Raw genomic sequence first — 20,538 nt, forward strand, 5'->3', positions numbered from 1 at the left:
GCTCTAGAGCAGTTTCAGTGCCTCTCTGGGATTTGGTTTCCTCATCTGTAGTGTGGGGAGAATGACACTAGTTCTGCAGTCTCACAAAACTCTCATGGGAACTAAATGGATATGAAATCAACTTAAAATGAAAAAGAACTCCATACCTGAAAATTTTTAATCAAGATTCTACAGGGCTGCCATGAATGGTGGGCCAGGTTGTGCATCGCACCACTCTAGCTCTTGCTAGTTGCATTTTTCTATATACAATACACACAACAGAGTGCAGTGGCCCCTGATTGGGCAAGCTACTAATAACTGTAAAATGGCAGGCGGATAGAAGGTAATGCGACTTTTGTTGTGACTACTGTTTTTATACTGAATGACCTCATTGTCTCAGGGATACTCTATCTTTATTCCTTCCTGCTCTTCCCACAATGCTCTATGGATAACGCGACCTTCTGTGCTGACTGGTTGCTTGACTGTTGACTGATTCCAGATGCTGCTGCTGCTAAGCCCCTGGGGCTAATGCAGGTGGCTTTAAAGATATAACACTGCATGGTAATTGTTAGGCTTCCTTGAATACAAGACATATTTTTTAAAACAGAGGCTAGAGCCAGTGGGGGCTGGGACTGCAAATGCTGCAGACCAAGGTCTTACTACTCCTATTCTGAAAGGCAGTGGTGGAACAGAGGCCTAATCCTTTCAGACAACTTGTTCCTGTTGCATTTTATGATTTTTAGATGTGAAAACTGGCTCCCAAGAGTCTGCCCTAAATCTCTTCTGCTCTAATTTAAACCCTGTCTGTCCCTCTGGTCATGTGGATCAGGAAGGAGGTGCTCACAAATTCCCTTGTTAAGCTCATATCACGTACTGGAGAGTCTCTCAAATAATCTTTCAACTCAGTTGATTTCTTATTCTTTCTGGGAGTATATAATTTTGTAGCTCAAAGGAACTTCAGAATTCTTCACTGTATTTCTTTTTAATGTTCACCCTTTAAATTTAGCCAAGAATCTCCAGAAAATGGGGCAGGTGTAAAGAAAGAGCAAGAGAGAAAAAGTGTTTCTTCTAGAAGACTGAGGAGTAAGCTACTTTGCCCCTCACCCTTCATTACAGGCTAGACCCCAGTTACACCTGGATGGACTTGTCCCCCCAGGGTAAATGGCCCGCTTTCAAAGGGAACACTCCTTAATGGGGCTTAGTCCCTCCAGACGTCTTCCCTCTGCTCCCCCCACACACACTTAAGACACTTCTTGATGTGGCGTAGGGCTCCCACATTGAGGGGCTGCTGTTGGAGAGGCAGTCAGCCTCTGGCCCAGGCCCCCTACCTCTGGCTCAGAGGTCAGGGCTGCTGAAGCAGCCCAGGTTTACCCTGCCTACCTGTTCAAAGGAGGCCCCACCTGGGAGCTGAAGAAGAGGTGTGGGGAGAGCAGCCTTTGGCTGCGCCTCTCTCCCTTCCTGTTCTACTTTCCTTCTATCAAAGGCTGCACTTGGAAAAGGGCCCAGCACTCACTCACTCACTAGCTTCTGTTTAGAACATCCTGAGGGTTTACTAGGGCCAAAACCTTAGGCTGGAAGGACAACGATTTAATGAAGAATTTTAGTCATTGCTATGAAGCGAGGGAAGGTTTGCAGGTAGAAAGCCTGGGAAGGGACTGGCTGGAAGATGGGAATGAAGGCTGTACAGTCCAAAGCTCACCTCCCTGGGGCAGCTGCTCAGGCAGTTTGCCTTTGTGCATCTTAGAAGCACGGCTGCTGCTCTCAGGGCTGGCCGGGATCAGAGCCTTGGCTGTAGCTTCATTCTAGACCAAGCTCCTTCTAGTCTGGGTTCTCCGTACCAATCACAATCTAGCCCATGCTCTGATGGGGCCCCACAGCTGGGCAGCTCTTTCCCTCTTAGGACAGCCATGGTCAACTCCTTGAAAGTTTTTTTTTTTTTGCACTGAGCTGGGCCTCCCTGCACTGGCCCCAGCTCAGTCCACTGGAGCTAATTGTTAATTGTCAACAGTTTGGCCAAACTCAGGGCCTCTACTGCCTCCCCTCCCTAGTTCCCTGCAACAAGCTTTCAGACCTCTCTTTTCCAGGCCCAAAGTGTTCATCAACTCAATACTAAGCAGTGAGGAAAATGAGCAAATCACAGCAGCTCAGGGAAATCTGAGAAACTTAATGTGGAGAAAAGAGGGAAGGTATAAGAGATACCCATAGCCTAATTTCACTTATAAACTATAATCCAGGCAAAATGGGAGCTGATTGTTAAGGGAGGCATGCCCAGTGTGGGGATAAAATGGTAAAGGCAAGCAAGAAAACCCTAAAAGTCCAATAATGGTTACTTCTAGGGGAAGGGATGTAGAGTGAACTGGGAATGTTTAATTTTTTTGACCTATATGGTGGCTGCATGAGTTTTTGCTCTATGTAAGTATTTATGATTTATATCCATGTATATGCTATACATATTACACATGTTACATATATGACTGGATACAAATAAATAAAACTATAGTCTCTGAGTAACTCATGTCATGTCAAAGAGTATACTGTATTATACTAATTGACATAGGTCACATAAGAAGATAAATACATATATATTTCATAATTAAAAGGTTAAAAATGGAATGTCCCTGGAACTTTTGGCTGTTCCTTACACGGCAGTGTTTTCAGATCCTTGCTATGTGGGTCATAGCCCCTGAGGTAGGCTGAGAAATACCCCACCCAGGGTGGGCCCTGATGCAATCATGGTTCTTTACAAGAGGGAGGGAGATTTGACACATATGCAAAGGATGGGGTGATGTGAAGACGGAGCAGAGAGAGATGGGAAGGTGTTGGTCTTGAAGAGCGGAGCAATGCACCCCTGGCCGAGGAGTGCCGGCAGGCACAGAAGCGGGGAGATCCAGGGGACAGGGTCTCCCCAAGAGCCTCCTGAGGCAGTGTGGCTGGGACCACAGCTTGATTCCTACCCAGTGGCGCTGACTAGATTTCTGGAAATGTGAGAGGATAAGTTCGTGCTGTTTTAAGCCACTAGGTTTGCAATAACTTTTTGTTGCAAGCTCAGGAAACTAATACACCCCGCCAAGTGGCATGAGTGGAACATTCTGGGACCACCAAAAGGACAGGGGAGGGGAGACTGCCCTGGAACAGCACGGAGAGAACTATGAGTCATGGTGAGTAGCAGGGTGATGCCCCAGTGGTGGGGTAAGTGTCCACGGGCGCAGATGTGACCGAGGGGCAAAAGGCCAAGCCTGCAGCCCCAGGCTCCTCTGACCCTGGCTCCTCAGACTCCTCCTTAGGGCTCATTAAGGTCACCGACCTCGGTGATGCCCCCATGAATTATAGGGAGGCATCAGGAAGCTGCATCCACCTGCTTGCTGATTGCCAGAGCATCCTTGTGGCGGTTTTAGGGAAGACCCAAGTCAGAGAAATCTGAACAGACCCTAAATTCCCACCATCCTCAAATGCCGTGGTAGGGCCTGGTGCACATTCACATCTGCCACTGTCCTCTTAAAGAACAGCCTCTAAGCTGAAGACGATGTGTCCGAGGGGTCCCCCAGCAACTACCTGACCTGGGTGCCCTTGAAGACGGCAGTCCCTGAGCCTCAGCCTACCTTCCTCTTCTCTCCCCTGGTACTTGCCTCCAAGCACCACTGAGGGAAGGACTCAGCCTCCCCAACAACTCCCTGCTCCCATAGTCCCCACAGATGGGCCCATTCCATTCTCAGAGCTTTATTGCTAGCCAGGCAGCATTATATCCAAGTGCTGCGGAAGAAAGACTCAAAACCTACAAGCTTATCACACCTCTGGCATGGCCACTGGTCAAATAGCTCCTAGTTGCCTCCTGAAATGGCAACTGGAACTTCATTTGGGTTCTGCGCTCTGCTTGCATCCCCTTGGGCTCAGCCTCTACTCATCTTTGCATCAAGCATGAGTGAAAGCCAGGAGACCAGCCTGAAGGGCAAACTCAACAGAACTCTGTAAATCTCCTTTGCTTCCTCTCCAAGGAATCTCCAAGTTCACAGGGTCTTCACTGGGCCTAGGAATGGTTCCTTATAGGTACTTCCCTCTAAAGAAAACCGCATACCTTGTCTAAAAATCGCGCCTACACTCACTGGATACCAGTTACTTCAAATCCCACTGTTAGAGATTCATGCCTTGAGTTTAAGCATTACCTTTTGAGGGCATCCTTTTTTTCGAATGCCACATTAATTCACCAGCATCTCAGTGTTGATTAGTTTATAGAACAATTTCTCCCAAAGTGGCAAGATAAGAAGTTGGGGACTTCAACTGGGGAAATGGAGTCAAGTGAATCGCTATCAATTTTGGCCTCTGAGTACAGCATTTGACAACAAGAACACTGTGCCAGGCAAACCCACACAATGTCTTCTGTGTGTATGCATGCATGTTTCTGCCTGTATTCTAGTCACACACCATTTCTTAGGGTGAGTATCTTGCTCAACACCAAGCTGTGCACACAACTGAAACCCAGTGGGCCTTACCACCCAAGTTTCCAGGTCAAGGTGCTGACACCCATAACAAGGACTCCCAAACACAGATAAAACATTGGCCCACTTGCAGATGAAATGAGGCAAAACATGCCTTGGGTAAGAGTCCTGAGTTGGCAAACCAGAGTGATTAAGAAATGATGGCCATCCTCACAAAATAATTCTTTACTTAGAAAAGCAAAACCCTTTAACAAGGTGCCTCAAAGCATTTACAAATGGTTGTGTTTATAATGTAACTTTCAAGCAACATGCTTGGAATTAAGATACTACCAGAAAGGAGGTGTCCATCTCTTTCACCAGCAATGAAGTCTGTGTATGTCTGCAAAATAAGGTGGAATGTAGGGGCGGGATAATTAATCCAAGAAAATCCACGATTTCGGGTTGGGGTGGAGATTAGGGTCAGAGAATAGAGGTAAAGACTGTAATAGTGTGAAAATATAAACGGACAATAGCAAGACTATATATGAGAGTAGAACGCTGACCCACTAGCTCTACAGCACCAGCCCAGGGAGCCAGAACATGGCCTCGGCACCAGTGGGCCCATGGTGGTCAGGACTTGGGCAAGGACTGCCAGGTCCCCTGTTTGCCCCCACTCCCAACTTGGGACTAACCAGAGAAATCCAAATATGCTCCCCAAGCGAACCACATAAGATGCCCCCATTGTAGTTAGCCCACCACCAGCTTCCCCATGCCAAAAATAATGCTTCACCAGAAAGCTTTCCCAAGCTCCTGACAGCCTTTGGACTCTACCAAACCAGTGATGGTGGCTGACACCTTGCTATAGCAAGTTCTAAGGAAAGAGCCTCCGCCTGTTCTCATTTGGCCTTTGTTGACTTCCCCCAACTGTGTGAGCTCCAATCCCAGTCCCCCTACTTACTAGCCCTGTGAACTTGGACAAATTACTTCACGTCTCTGTCTCAGACCCCTTATTTGTAGGTGTGTATTACAAAGGGTGCTGTGAGTTGATATTTTTAATGAGCGTTTCTGACTGCCTGGCATTGAGGTAGGTGCTCAGTGAACGGCAGCCATTACAAGTATCATCATCAGTCATTGTTCAGGGAAGAGTTCCAGGAGGAAAGGGCGGGTGCACGATGAGAGGGCAGGAGCGCCAAGAGAAGGCGGGCAAAGACTCTTCTCATCAGACGCCCAGGCTTGAGCTGCACAGGTGGGCAGTGTCCCTGGCCTCACGGGCTCTGCCCTGGATGCTGCCCCCTGGCCTAGGGGAGGCGGCTGCGTGCGTCCAGAGGCAAGTGGCTCTGGGTGGGTTTTAGAAATCCTAGGCTTGAGCTCTGAGTTTCTCTGGTGCTTTAGATATCAGGGGCCGGGAATGGTTTGGGGGACACAGAAAACCAGCCCAAACCCAGAACAAAGCTGGGGATACAATGAAAAGTGCAGACAGCAAGAACCATATGAAGCCCCCTTGACTGTCATTACTAACAACTGTCTTAAGAAGCAGTAGAACCTAAAGCTTAAGACTGGGGCCATATGTACTCCACGGCTTACAGCTATGGGACCCTGAACAGCATGACCTCCCCTTGCTGTGCTTCAGTTTCCTCACCTGTAAATAGGGATGATAATAATGGTCCTCACAGGGTTGCAGGGAGGACTACTGAGTCACTACATTCAGTTAGAAAAATGCACAAAAGAAGCCCACACTGGTATTCATGCTATTGCTGTGGTTCCCCCAGGCGTTCAGCTCTGGGAGTTTGGGGTTCTTCCCTTTCTGGTTGTATGATCCCCCCAGTGTCTGAGACAGTGCCTGACACATACTAGGTATTCAATCATTTTTTAATATTAAAAAAATTCTTTTTTTGTATTGCACAATCATTTTAGACTTGCAGGAACATTGCAAAAATAGAACAGAGTCCCTGTGTTCCTTCACCCAGCTTCCTCTAATGTGAAGACCTTACATTACTACAGTGCGGTGAATGAAAGCAGGAGATTCACAATGATCAAATGCTACCAACTTATCTGCAGACCTTACATTAAACACTTTTGCGTGACAGAGGGAAGGAAGGAAAGGAGGAAGGGAGGGAGGGAGGGAGAAGGAAGGAAGGCTTCCTGGAGGAAGGAGATTTGTGCTGGTCCTTGGAAGAGAAAGGTCTTGAGACAGAAAGGAGTGGATGAAGGGCATTCCAGGAGGCAGGAATCACAGGGATGAAGGTGTGAGGCTGGAAGGCCCAGGTATGAGGGGAAAGGGAGGGAAGCAGTCTGGCTGAGGGCAGGGTGGGGCTAGAGGGTGGAGACTGGATGAGCAGAGGGGCAAGGGGCAGAGGTCACCTCTGGATACCTGGCTTTCTTTTTGTCCAATTGCACTTCCTCTGTGCTACCATTGATGCCATAGAGGGTCATAAAGATGTTGGAGTCGGTGCCACCACCCACTACGTCACCCGTCCACACTGTCATTTCGTAGAGTACCTGCCAGAAGAGAGAAGTGGATTCTGAGCCTTGGCCTCACCCTCCAACCCCACCAACTTGCCGCACTTTCACCAGGGCAAGACCACATGCTCTCCAAGTTCTGTGCTTCTGAAAAGAGCCCCCCACCCAGTCAATCAACTGCAAATATCCAGAGAGCACCAGTCAGGCCTTGGCTCTCTGTGTCCTTGGCTGTGCCCAGGGCGGGGCTAGAGAGAAGTTCAGTATGTTCTCTATAGAACATGTGAGCAATAGAAACAGGACTGAAAGCCTGTTAAACAATTGTCAATCAAATCAATCGATTTGTCAATCAAATCCTCACCTAGGTCTATGCATTCTGGCAGCACGTGGTGGCAGGACAGTAGCTTTTGGAGCCATACCCAGGGCACCATCTGAATCCTAGATCTGCTGCCTGCCAGCTGTTGAACCTGGGCAGATGCCCCACCCTCCCCTGCTTCTCCTTCCTCTGCTGTAAAATCAGGACAATGACTGCAGCATCGTGAGAGCTACAGATAATTCACCTGCATGCGCAGTGCTGGGCCTGCACGTGGCATGGTGTCAGCAGCAGCGCTGTTCTGGGTTCTGGGTGTCCCTTCCTTCTTCGTGCTGCAGCCAGCACACACCCTGAGTGCCAGTGACTGAAGAGTGTGCTGGGCGCCGGGTAAGGGGGCTCTGCCTCCATTCACATGGGAATTGGGCCAAACACCTATTCTGTGATTTGCCCTTTAGATTAGGTTTTTTTGCCCTTTTGCTTGAGGTTTGCTGCAAAGAGGATATATTCCCTCTGTCTCCACTGGAAGGAAAGGGAGCAGTCTGCTCTTTGCAGGAGGGTGACCTCACTGAGGCCCCTGCCTTGATTCTTCCTTTGAGAGGCAGCCAGGTGGCAAGAGGGACCATCTTTCCCTTTCTTTCCCCACTGCTCTGGCTTCTTGCTCTGTTCCCTCTCACCAGGTGCCCAAGGACTAGAATTAGATCTCAACGATTCAGAAGAGGTTTATACACATGGCTGAGGAAATGCCAGGCTGACCATCTCCTTTGAATACACTTGGCCCTTCCTTCCCTTGGGGCTGTCACACTGTGTTACCACCTGTGCATTGTCCCCACTACCCAGAAGCCTTCAAACTCAGAACCGAAGTTATTTGTCACAGTGATCGCGTCTCCGATGTTGCGCATGCTGGCTGTTGGATCTTTCCAAGCAGCACCCAGCATCTTCACTGACATACTGCAAGTTTAGAACTGGTATTTGCAGGCTCGGTCCAGTGGAGAACTGCAGTACCTGCATGCCAAGGAAATGACTGAAGAGCCTCTTGCTTTACCAGGAAAATGCTCTTTGAGCACCTATCAAGGGCATTGTGATGGGTGGGGGAGCTACTGGGAATGAAAGCAGGAGCCTGACACTTTTCTGCTCTTACCCAGACAGGCATAAAAAACAGAATGATCAAAATGAGTGCTTTGGTGACCTCATGGGGGCTGGCCCCTGAAGGCTGGTCCCTCTAGACTCTTGTGTTCTCTGTGTCTATCTTTCTTTTCTTTATACAGAAGCATCTCTTTTTATGTAATAGGTGTGTTTCCAGAAAGAGACACTGAAGCAGGGCTTTTGTAATTCTGGTCTGCTACCAGACATCCCAGGGAGATGGCCTGGCCAAAGTACCCTGTGGTTCTTTGTGAAGTGACAAACCTGGATTCTTTTGTAATGTGAACAACAGGGGCGTGGGGCTGGGTTTTCACAGACTGAAGAGCTCAGAGGGAGAGGCAGCTGTACTGAGGGGTGTGTGCATATGCTGGTGGGCAGCACCCCCCCGCCCCCCACAGGTATGCTGGGAACTGGGTCAGGACAGAGGTCCCTGGATGAATTGTGTGCCCACCCATACCGTCCATCTGGCCACCGGTAGAGATGTCTGGGTAAGGGAGGGGAGGGTGTCTAAGCTGCAGGAAGTTCTGCTCTCTGGCTGTCAAGCAGGGGAGGGGCAGGCATCCTCCCTCCTGCCTGTTAAGGATTTTAGAGCCTAAAGCTCGGCCCTGCCGTCATTTCCATAGACAATCTAAGCAGGGCACACTCAGATCCAGGGTGATTTCCTCTTACCTCTGTGGGACAACTCCTTCCCTAATTCTAGTAGCACATTGGTTTGGATTCAGGAACAGAGGTGAGGGCTGGAGCCTTCTGTCAACCCTACAGCTTTTCAGAAAAAGAAGCCTGCAGGGTCACCTGAACCAGAGGCCCCTGTGCCACCAACTGGCTGTGTGTCATTGGGCCCCAGCACCCAGACATCCTGTCTCTTGCCTGGCACTGACCTATGGGTGTATACCTCTTGTCCTAGGTCATTTGGCCAGTTAGAGGTGGAACCACAGAGCTCCTGCCTTCCAGCCTTTTCTACTTAAAGAGGGTCTTGTGCAGACAGCAATCACTGCACTGTGAGACCCAGGTGCTCACAGTATCCCAAGTGCTATCTGTCCCCATCACTGTCCTACTGGTGTTGAGGGGCCTTTGCAAACTAACAACTCTGCATGTCTATGTAGAGCTTGCAAACTCTTCATGGACTGTTCATGATCTCATTAGTTCTCATCAAGATCTTACACGGAATAGGATGGAAAGCATTATTTCCATATACTACATGAAAAGACCAAGATGCAAAGAGTCCAGGTGACTTTTCCAAGGCCACACAGCAGCAGACTCAAAGAGACTTGGGTCTCCTGGCTCCTAGCAAAGCAAGTCTGGCTGGTAGCAAGCTGCAGTGCCTGCCACTGCTCCAGGAAGGAGCCTCCTGCATCCCTCCCTGCGTTTCCCTCTCCTGCTCTTCCAGCTCAACCTGCAATTCCCTTCAATGCAGTGAACATACCAGCTCCCCGCTATACCTTCACCCCAATGTTCACCACTATGGCATCCAGGAGGTCGAAGACACGGGAGGTGATGCCGTCACCTCGGTCCTTGGCAAGCCAGCAGTTGCAACGCAACATGTACTTGGTGCCCTGGGTGGGCACAGCCAAACACAGCTCCTCCACCAGCCAGCAGCTCTCGGGAGAGGCACCATCATGGCCCAGCTAGGGGAAGACACACCAGGGCCATGAGGATCTGGGCACAACTGGGAGGGAAACCCCTTCCCCACTCTGCCCTTCTCCCTCCGTGCTTCCTTCCAATGTACTCTGCCTCCACCAACCCGGGTCCCTCCCATGAGGAGTAAGAGATTGGGAAGATAAAATTACAGTGTCTCATCAGATGACTTGGAGTTAATCTAAAGATTATTCTGGGTAGACCTGACCTAATCTGATGAGTCCTTTAAAAAAGACTCCAGATGTGAGAGATGGAAGAGGTCAGAGAGACTTGAAGCAGAAGAGACTGTCTCTTGCTTGCCTTGAGGAAACAAACTACCATGTTTTGGAGAAGGTCACATGGCAGGGAATATGCAACTTCTGGAAACTGGTAGCCTCAGGCCTACATCTGCAAGGAAATGGATTCTGCCAATAGCCAGTGAGCTTGAAAGAGGACTCCAAGTCTCAGATGAAACCACAGCCCTGACAGCAACCTGATTCCAGCCCAGGGAGACCTTGTGAAGAAGACCCAGCTAACTCACTCTGGACTCCTGACCCAGGAACTGTGAGATGATACCCTTGTGTAGTTTTAAGTGTCTAAGTTTGTGTTAATTTGTTACCCAGCAATAGAGAACCAATCCATAGGGCATTCCCATTGGATGGATGGACAACAGAGTCCTGGGGTGGCAGGTTACTCAGACAAGGTCACCCAGGTAGTTGATGGCCAAGGCCAGGAGATCTTCCCTGGCTACCTGCTCTGAGATGGGGCTCCAGGTTGGTTGCTCTGCCAGCCCTCCACTCCCCTCCCACCTGTGTATTGCTTGGCTCCTTCCTTCCTGGGGGTGGTCACCACCCCGGGGCCCCAGGGGCCAGCACCTCTATTTTCTTGATGGTGCCCACATCCAAGCCTGCGACGTAGAACTCCTCCACGGAGCCGCAGCTGAAGCCCCTCTTCCCTCGGGGGTGGTCCAGCCAGATGCGGTTACTGCGCTCGTCATCCTCCCCAGTGAGTAAGATGAAGGCGCGGCTGTCAGTGGCAGCATCCTTGTGCTTCCCGGTGGTGACTGACACGTAGTAAGGAATAACTGCAAGGGATCATGGGGGGCCCTGCCTCGCAACGGGGCCTCTGCAGGCAGAGAGCTCAGCTCCCTGCCCCTGAGACAAAGTACAACAGAGCTTTCCCAATCAGTGAGTGTTCTATGGTGAACATCTACTCTTTAAGGAATGAAGGAGTTGGTAACTCCCACATGAAGATCAAAGGGAGCTTCCTTGCCACTTTAAAAAGCCCTGCTGACACCTAAATGTCCATCAGTAGATGAATGGATAAAGAAGATGTGGTACATATACACAATGGAATATTATTCAGCCATAAGAAAGAAACAAATCCTACCATTTGCAACAACATAGATGGAGCTAGAGGACATTATGCTCAGTGAAATAAGCCAGGCGGAGAAAGACAAGTACCAAATGATTTCACTCGTATGTGGAGTATAAATGTAAAGAAAAACTGAAGGAACAAAATGATTTTTCCATTCTCCTTGCAGCTAGTTGTGGTCATGACATGTAAGCAGTTTCTGGAGAAATTTCTTTCAAAGGGTCTGGCTCAAATGGGAGGGTCACCTTTTGCCCCCACCCTTCCATTCACACTGCTTGGAATATGGATGTGATGGCTGGAGCTCTAGCAGTCATTTTAGGACTATGGGCAACCTTTAGGTTGGGAACCACTTGTAAGGCTGCTGGAGTGATCAGATTGAGGAGTCTATGTCCTTGACTTCCCTGGAGCTACCGTGTCAATCCCAGTTGCCTACCTGTGAACTTTTATGTGAGAGGAAAGAAAAATCCCTCATTTGTTTAAGCCACTATCTCTAGGTCTCTGTCTCTTGCAGTTACTAACTGATATACTAACTGATATCCTTTTCCTGGATAATTTTGGGAGACACTGCTCTAGTGGTAGTGAGTTACAGGTTAGGCAATCTGTATTCTCTTTGACAGGTTTCCAAACTAGACCTTCCTGCCTGGAATTACCTGCAGTGTTTTCTGTACCTGCCCAGGGCCTTGTTTCATCTTGACAAGGGAAGTCCCATTGGCCTTTCTCCAGTTGATCATAGTGCTTAATTAAGGAGAGGTACTTTTTTGTGGGTCCTATCATTTATTCACATAGCAAGAAGGTAGAATATAAAACAATCATCTCTCTTCCCCCAACCCTACAGACCCACCATGTGGTCTCCTGGAGGGAAATACAGTGGTTGTCACACTCTATATTTAAAAGAACTGAACAGACAGGCAGTGCATTTAAATGGTCAACAGACAAATATAGAACTGCTTTACCTCAAAAGTCTGGTTGGAAAAAATGAACTTGTCAGGGCATTGCAATATTGCTTCATGGAGCAAAAACTGAAGCCAAAAGAGTAACTTGTCTAAGGCCACATGTATTATTGTCAAAACCAGAAATGGAACTCACATCCCCCAAAACCAGTTTAGGACTTCTTCGGTGCCCCTCCTGCCCCCCACTGCCCGTCACGCCTTATGTTTGCACGGCTGAGTCCTCTGACCCTCTACTGACATGCCAGGGAGTCTCACTGCGTCTGATGAGAACTGTCCTAGGCCCTCCGGGCTGAATGGATACTCTGAGACTGGGTGAGGGCAGTGTCTATGATGGTGCCCTCCAGGTGGCAGATCAGTGAGTTAAGGACATCACTGCCCTAGCTTCTCTTGGCCTTTGTTTTTCCGTCTGTAAAGGAGGCTAATCACTGCCTTCCCAGGGTGGTGGTGGAGATGGAAATTGGCAGTAGGTTAAAGCATTAGATTTAAGTCTGATGATGGTGGGGCTAACACAGTGTCTGTCCACGAACAGCTTTAGACCATGTCCCTGTGCCTGCTGCTCCTCTGGAGAGCCCACTGCCTGGCTTACCTGGGCCCTCCTGGACATAGCTGGCCATGGGCCCTGTCACTGTGGCAATATCGACATCATCCATCTTGGAGCTCAGGGCAATCTCCCAGAAGTCGGCGGGGCTGCTGCAATTGCTGCTCCGGTCCCCAGTGTACTCCTGTCGGGGGAGCACCACCGGGCCCATTACAGCTCCGGCATCTTCCACCCCCTGGGGCCTCCCCTAGCTCTGAGGATGCCGTCAGGCCTTGGCGGAGCCAGACTCCCCTGCTGCCTTCCACGCACCTTCTCATAGAAGAGCCTCTCCAGCCTCCCGTCCTCCCGCTTCAGGGACAGCCAGCGCCCGCACAGGAACAGGAACTCGTCCTCGTTGGTGTCATTCCAGACCTCCACCTTCTCCACGTACCAGTCTGCACACCACTTGGTGTTGTCATGGCGGAGCTTGATCTTGTAGATGACACCCAGGTCAGCGGCCTCGATGATGAAGGTGTCAGCCTGGGGAGTCCAGACGTGGGGACCTGGGTCGGGCGGCGTCCCCCACCTCCGCCCACACTAACCATCCATCCGACGCTTCCCATCCGCTTTGTTGCCCGTGCACCTGACACAGAGTGTTTGGTATTCCAAGGCCTCACTTCCACAAGGGCCCTGTTTTGCTGCCTAATTTCTCTTGGCATGAGCCCTGGGGGTGTTGGGAAGATGGATTCTGATGAGGGGTGTGGGTGGGGTGGGACAGGTGAGAGGGCTCAGTCAGTCCTGGTACCTGGACGTCCATTGTTGTGCTGAGGATGGGCATGAGTTCAGGTGGGAGGTTGGAGGGTAAGGGCTCCGGGAGAGGTGAAATCATCCTTGAATTCCCAGGGGGAAGCTGGGAGCAGTCAGAGGAGCCAGCTGCCTGGGAGGAGATGGAGGGCAAAGGCTCTGGAGGAGGCAAGGCTGCGCACAGCTCAGGGACGCCTGGAGTCTGGCTCAGGAGGGGTCCGTGGGGGATGGCACATAAGGCCTCCTCTGGGTCCCTGACTGTACCTTCAGGAAAATGACATTACACTTTTGGACACTGGATTCTTTATGGATAGCTCAGAGAGAAGTGGCATTCTAGGCCTTGGGTGAGTCAGGGTCAAAACACAGGTTGAATGTGGCCAACAGGAGCCTAGGGAGGGGAGGAGGGACAGGTGACCTTGAGTGACACCACTTTCCTTTCAGAAGATGTGCTGAGCAGTGGGAATCCAGAGATGAATACAATAGGATACTGCTGACCCTCCTGGGTGCCTCACAGCCCCAGGCAGGGAGGGGAGGAGGTGGGTGATTCCAGCCCAAAGGTGGGGAGCAGCCACCTGTCCATGGACTAGAGGCAGGGCTGGGAGACTGTCCAGGTGGTGGCATTAAGCTGAAGATGGGGGACTGGATGTTCTGGGCAGCCAGGCAGTCAGTCTGTGGACTGGGGAAACTGCAGGTCAATGGTGCCCGACTGACAGCAGGCATGGACCTGTGCAGGCCTTGGGGTGCTGGCAAGTAGCTGGGTTCTTTAGAGCACAAATGGCACACACTGTGACACAGCAACCCCTTTCCATCTGTCCTAGGGGAACACCTTTATATATGCACAAGGACTTTAACTGCAGGACAATTTTTACAGTGGAAAATTGGGAGCCACCAAGGTCCAGTGCCTGGGGAATGGCTAAACAACCATGGCAACGTCATGAGTGGAATGTTATGTGTGTGGTGGTTACAAGAATGAGCCAGCTTGAATGTCCTAACACAGAAAAATGTCCAAGCCAAAAAGACAAGCTGAAGAAGCATCCATGTAGGCTGCTATAGGTAAAAAAATTAAAACCACAGAAAAGCATTATGTATTTTCTATGGGCACATGGACATGGATGCAGAGAAAAGGCTTGGAAAGAAAGGAAGGCAGGGGAGAGCGTGGGGCATTTTGGAAACTGGGGCCCAGGCGTCTACAGAGGACATTCCACACAGCCTGGCAGGTGGGGCCATGCTTTGTGAATCCTACCAAGGGCTCCGGCCAGATCTGGGATGAGTGGAGGCCCCTGACAGGTTGCAGTGGCTTGCTCTGTCATCTTTTGATAGGGTAATTGAAGAAGCCCGGAGACTAGACTGGAGTTGAGGGGCCTGGAGCAGGGAGATCAGCGGGTTCAATAAGCAAGGTAAGATTGGGAAGGGCCCGGTGATAATGGGGCTGACTAAGCTGTTCTTAGATTTAGAAGGGAGAGTCCTCAAGACCCGGCATTGATGGGATGTGGGTGGGGAGGGAGTAGTGACTGGGACTTGGGGGGGCAAGGGTGACTCCTGGATTCTGAAGCAAATGTTTTTTTTTGGTCACCCACTTGTGAAGTAGCTAATAGGAGGTCTCTCCGCTTTGGAAACATGGAATGCCAAAGAGAGAAGTGGAAGCTTCTAGATGCTCATCAGTTAACATAAAATCACATAAATCATCAAAGACTAAGCCAGAAGTAGCTCTAGCTCCCTGATGGGATATCAAGGCCAGAGGAAAGGAGGAGAAAGGGATGGGACAGAATGGGGATAAAGATTTTTTCTTGTAATGTAACAATTGCTAGGAGAGAAAAAAATCTGTGAACACAGAGGAGAATGGATTGCATCACCTTCATTTATACTTTCATGCATTTATTCACCCAAGAAATATTTATTGTAACCACTCTGTGCCAGGCTCTGTGGATACAGCCATAAACAAAAGTTGATCTACCAGCCGAATGCAGCCCATTACTGTCTCACAGTGCATTTGCCTGCTATCGGCTCCAGGCAGGGAAAGGGTGAGCTCGCCCAAACCCTGGCAGTACCCAACACTAATAAAGAGCTACCTTTGTGCCAGGCATGGCTCTAGGTACTTCACATGTTTTAATTCAAGTCACTTGACCTCTTTGGCATTCCACATTTCCAAAACGGAGAGACCTTCTATTAGCTACTTCATAGTGGGGTGACCAAAAAATTCTTGTACATGTGGGGGTTGGAGAGTATGTGAAATGATTTTTCCCTGAGACAAAGTGCTTTTACAGTTCTTGTCCTGTATTTGAGTCCAGGGGTCTAAGTAGATATCACATTACTATTCCCACTTAGAAGCAGCAAATCAAAACTAAGGGTTAGTGGTTCCTATCTGGTTGATGGAGGAAATGAATGGGAGCAAGTAAATGGGGCCAGTTCCCTTGGGACCTTGTGGTCAGGCTGGGGCTCCTTCCAGATGGCCTGGCTCACAGGGTCACTAGCCAGCTGCAGACCCACTGAGATGACATCTGCTTTCCTTGTCCCAGAGCTAACTGCCTCCTCACAACAGCAAATGTTTCAACACTAAGGGCATGCTTGGCTGAGGATTGGACGTCAGGAGACCCCTAGTAAACACCCACTGATTGGTCCCCATGTGTGCAAGGCCACGGGCAAGACCACAGATTAGGTTAAGAGCCATTCACCTTGCTCTGATCACCCTGTGGCTAGCTGCAATGGGGTTCTGGCAGATTTAAGATAATGGAGAGAATGAAAAGAGGGTGAGGAGCAGGAGACAGGGGCAAGGCAGAAATGGCCCCTCTGGGGCAGGGGTGGGGGCGAGTACAGTGAGGAGACAGAGGCCCAGCTGGTGGGAAGGGAGATCCGGACAGATGTCTTCCTCTTTGTAAAACCACAGTAGGTCAGCGCTGGAGGGCCTTGGACACTGTCCACTCATGTGGTTTTCAAGCCATGAGCTTCAAGCCATAGTACCCTTTGCTTAGTAGAGGGCTTGCTTGGCACCCCAGGAGATAGACTGGGTCAAAGTGGGTCCACATGGGGGGAGTGGAGTACCTGTTTGCCCCCACTTCAACCCACCCTGGGCCCCTCATTTCTCCCACAGGCCCTGGCGTTGTCCAGAGTTCTGCACAACCAGTTCAGCTGATTCATTTCAGTCTCCTCGTTTTACAGATGTGGAATCCAAGGCCAGAGAAGTTCAGCCGTATAAGGTGTTAACGGCAGAAATCAGGCCTCCAGAACTGCAGTTTTTAGCTTCTGGTGCAGCCCCTGCCACTCTGCGATGCTCACCTCCACACCCATGAGCCACCCATAGGGAACTGGATTTTCTGGCCATCACCCCTCCCATAGGGCCAGCGATGTAGGGCTCAGACAGGCCTTGAGCTTACGCAGTCCCCCGCCTCTCCTCTACCCAACCCCAGATGCAGGATCCGGGGTCCATGAGCAGGCAGGGGGTGAACAGCCGCCTTGCAGGGGGAGGGCCAATTCCCTCCTAAGAGTGTTTGAGGGTGCCCAACAGCCTGGGGACCAGGAACAGCTGGGCCTCAGATATCTGGCCCCGAGCAGGGTAAGGGAGGCAGATGAACTCCGAGTGCCTCTCTTACCGCTCCTTTCTCGAACTTGTTGGTGCGGTTCTCTGACTTGCCAAGGTACCGCTCGCCTGTGTCCCCCAGGTCTCCATAGATGGTGATGTAGACCTTGGCGTCTGTCCCTGCCCCAGGGACGTTTCCTGTGAAGATCTGCACCGAGTATAGCACAACTAGGTGGGCAGTTAGACAGACAGACAGACAGACAGATGAACAAAGTGAAGAGAAGAATGGCATTGATTTAGGTTTTTGGGAACCAGATTTCTGGAGGTATTTAGCTTCTGGCCCAGGACTCAAGGAGAAGTATACATGTTCCTCTTATCCGCTCAACTATGCACATTCTGCTACAAATCTGTTGACTTGTGAGTGGGAGGTCTGCCCATCTGATCTGGACACAGGTGGATGCTAAGACCCACAGGATGGCCATTTTGTCTGGCAGCCCTCACACCACACACCACAGAGCCTGCAGCACTCTGGGGAAGATGTGGGAAACCACCTGAGGTGGGCACACACCATGCCACTAAACCCACCTGCCCTGACATCAACAATATGCCTCCCCATTTGGGAGTAACCACTTATTCACACTAGATCCTTCTAAACAGCTTATGGAAAAAATCAAATATTTTTGAGAGTATAGCTTCCCCCAGGATCCACTTCCTTATTTTCATTTATTCTTTAACCCACTGCCATCCAGCATCTGCCCCAGTGCTCCAGGGAAACCCCTCTCCCCAAGGCTACAGTGGCTGCCACCCTTTCCCTTGTCTCCCATGGCCTGTGGGAAGGGCTCAGTAAATGCTGGTGTGACAGTCATTAAACAGTATTAAGGAAAATAAACATGAGTGTCATCTTGCTTTTGTTTTGCAGCTGTGGGGTCATCAAGGAAGAATAAATGATCTCCTTTTCCAGCCTCCACCCCAGAGGGGGAAGGCAAATCTTGTGTTTTCAGGAGACTAAGAGTTCTTTGTCTCTTCTCCACATGACCTTGTCCTAAGGGCTTTGGAGTTTCAAGCCAAGGAAGAGAGGACTTGGCTGCATCATCACTAAGGTGAAGGGTGGAAGCTGTGGCTTGGAGGTGAAGGACAGAAATGGCCCCCCTGGAAGCAGGTTAGTTTCCCTCACCTGGGATGGGGGAGGGTTAGGAGTCTCTGCGGAGGCAGGAACCCTCGCCCTGCACACAGAGACCCAAGGGGGAGATGGTTGCAGGCTTATCGGGCACGTGAAGCAAGGAGGCCTCAAGGCTGAAGAGAGGGTCTCTGGACATAGCTGGAGTCCAGGGAGAAATGTTTATGGCCACTCAGAGAAATGGTAGCTGTGCGTAGGCATAGAGCCAGCCGCCAACAGCGTCCTGTGTGGCAGGAGGACACAGGAGTAGGTGGGACCCAGCCTGGACTAGGGGTACCCCTCCCGTGGGCCTCTGGATTCTCTAAGACCCTAGCAGAGGGGATTCCCCTCTCTGTAGCATCTGTGATGGACTTCCTTGCCAACCCTTGCCAGCGGGCTCAGAATCACATTGAATGACATTTAGAAAAGGAAGGTGATTTGAGTTGCTCATACCCATGGTTATGGACCTCAGGCCTACACCGTGGTTCCCGTTATTTTCCTCATTTTCCCTTGGATTCTAAGGCATTGTTCTCTCCTGCTCTTCTGACTCTCTGGACACTCCTTCTTGAGCAGCCTTATGCATTTCTCATCTGCTGCTGTCAGAGGCCTGCCCCACCAAGGGCAGGAACCCGGACGAGTCACGGTCCCCCACCCTGCCTTGCTCAGCTCAGCACAGAATCCAGTCAGCATTTCATGCATCGCATTAATAAATAAACTCTTGTTCTTTGATATTTAGAAGAGTCAACATTACCCAAGCTTATTTAGCTAATACACGGGGTAACATTAGGAATCTTATCACAGTTTAGACACAACTGTTGACTCTCCCCATCCCCCCTTCCCTTTTCTCCCCATTCATTTCCTGGTTATCAGTCTGCCCTGCTCCACACCTGGTCAGGAACTCCTCTAGGAGCCCTGGTCCCAGAGTGGAGTGCTGTGTCATCACCGGCTGTAAATAAATGGCCCTCCTGCCCACCCGCTCCCACTCCCACTGCTTTCTCCAGTCCTTGGGGAATAGGAAAACTGATTCAGCTTCTGGGTGCTGAGCAATGCACTTGTTCAGTCAAATCAGGCTATTTCTGGATCCTCCTCCCTCCCCGTCCCACCCAGGCCATACAGATCTCAGTGGAAAGATGTTTCCCTAGAAACACCACCCAGCACAGGGTAGGTTTACAGTATGTGATAAATACAGAACAGGGCAAGTGTGCCGCTGGGACAGCTTTCCAGGGTGCCCTCTGGGATCTAAGTGGAAAAGGGAATTATCCTCCCTATTTAATAGCAAAGAAGATTCAGAGAAAGGGATGTGAGCAGGACAAGGCACATTACTGGAGCAACACTTGTTTTTGTCTCTAAGCAAATGGCAACTCAGATTAGAGGAAACGATAGCTATTTTACATCCCTCGGGTTCCATGTGGGGCTTGGAATCTTGGATTTGACTCCATTTCCCTCACAGATTTTACTTTAGGCAATGCATCAATATAAGCTGGACTTCCAAGCTCTCTAAGCATCTCTGACCCTACAGATGCCCTCAGTATTCTTTTGCATATCATCATGGTAGAAAGCTGGTTTTTACAAGTGAATTGGATTTTTTGACATAGTTGAAGCTTATTCAGAGCTGACTAGCTGGTGAATAACACAGGAATGACATGGATACTGGCATCGCTGGCCATTATAAAGGTGTGACCCTGTCCCATGGCCCAGGGAGATGGGTGTGCACACATAGTGCAGAACGAAAGAGGAAGCTGAGGACTGAGCCTGGGCAGTCACCTGGCGAGAGATGAAAATAGCGATCAGCGGGCTAGTCAGAGAGGTAAGAAGAGACTCAGAAAATGGGTTCACAAGTAAAGGAAGAAGTGCAAGACCCATGTGGTCAGGCTGATGCAAATCCTGCAGAGAAAACCACATCAGTGAGGAATGGGCCAAGGTCACTGGCACACATGGGAAGCAGCCCATGACCTTGGACACCCTGGAGTTACACCCAAACCCCACATACAGCTCAGGCCACACATGAATCCTGGATGCTTATTGATTCATGCCCAGTTGAGACCGCTGGACCCGGTAAGGGCAGAGACAACCAAGACTTGCAGATTAGTAGCCAAATAAACAATGAGAAGGGCAAGAACAAGGACCAGGATGGTCCAGGCAGAGGAGGACACATATCTGGGTAGATCATCCCATGGTCCAACCAGGAGAAGGCTGGAGCATGACCGTGGAGACAGCTCAGCATCTGAAAAGAACCCTGCCATGTTAGCTGTGTGGACTCTGGCCACTTACATAACCTTGGCAAGCCTCAGCTGCCCTCTCTACAGAA

At 50.2% G+C, this 20,538-nt stretch overlaps 1 protein-coding gene across 3 annotated transcripts in view; it reads right to left on the minus strand.

Moving 5' to 3' along the window:
* Positions 1-20,538, minus strand: part of LOC108394882 (lipoxygenase homology PLAT domains 1) — a 54,717-nt gene that overhangs the window by 22,736 nt on the left and 11,443 nt on the right. For all 3 annotated transcript variants that reach the window (XM_073212995.1, XM_073212993.1, XM_073212992.1), the window contains 6 exons: positions 17,148-17,302; positions 13,087-13,296; positions 12,826-12,961; positions 10,791-10,999; positions 9,741-9,926; positions 6,763-6,890 (listed from right to left, as the gene is read on the minus strand). In XM_073212995.1, the coding sequence (XP_073069096.1) occupies positions 6,763-6,890; positions 9,741-9,926; positions 10,791-10,999; positions 12,826-12,961; positions 13,087-13,296; positions 17,148-17,302 (1,024 nt within the window). The remainder of the gene's footprint in view (positions 1-6,762; positions 6,891-9,740; positions 9,927-10,790; positions 11,000-12,825; positions 12,962-13,086; positions 13,297-17,147; positions 17,303-20,538) is intronic.

Source organism: Manis javanica, chromosome 9 (assembly GCF_040802235.1).
Source record: "Manis javanica isolate MJ-LG chromosome 9, MJ_LKY, whole genome shotgun sequence".
Taxonomy (NCBI): Eukaryota; Metazoa; Chordata; class Mammalia; order Pholidota; family Manidae; genus Manis; species Manis javanica.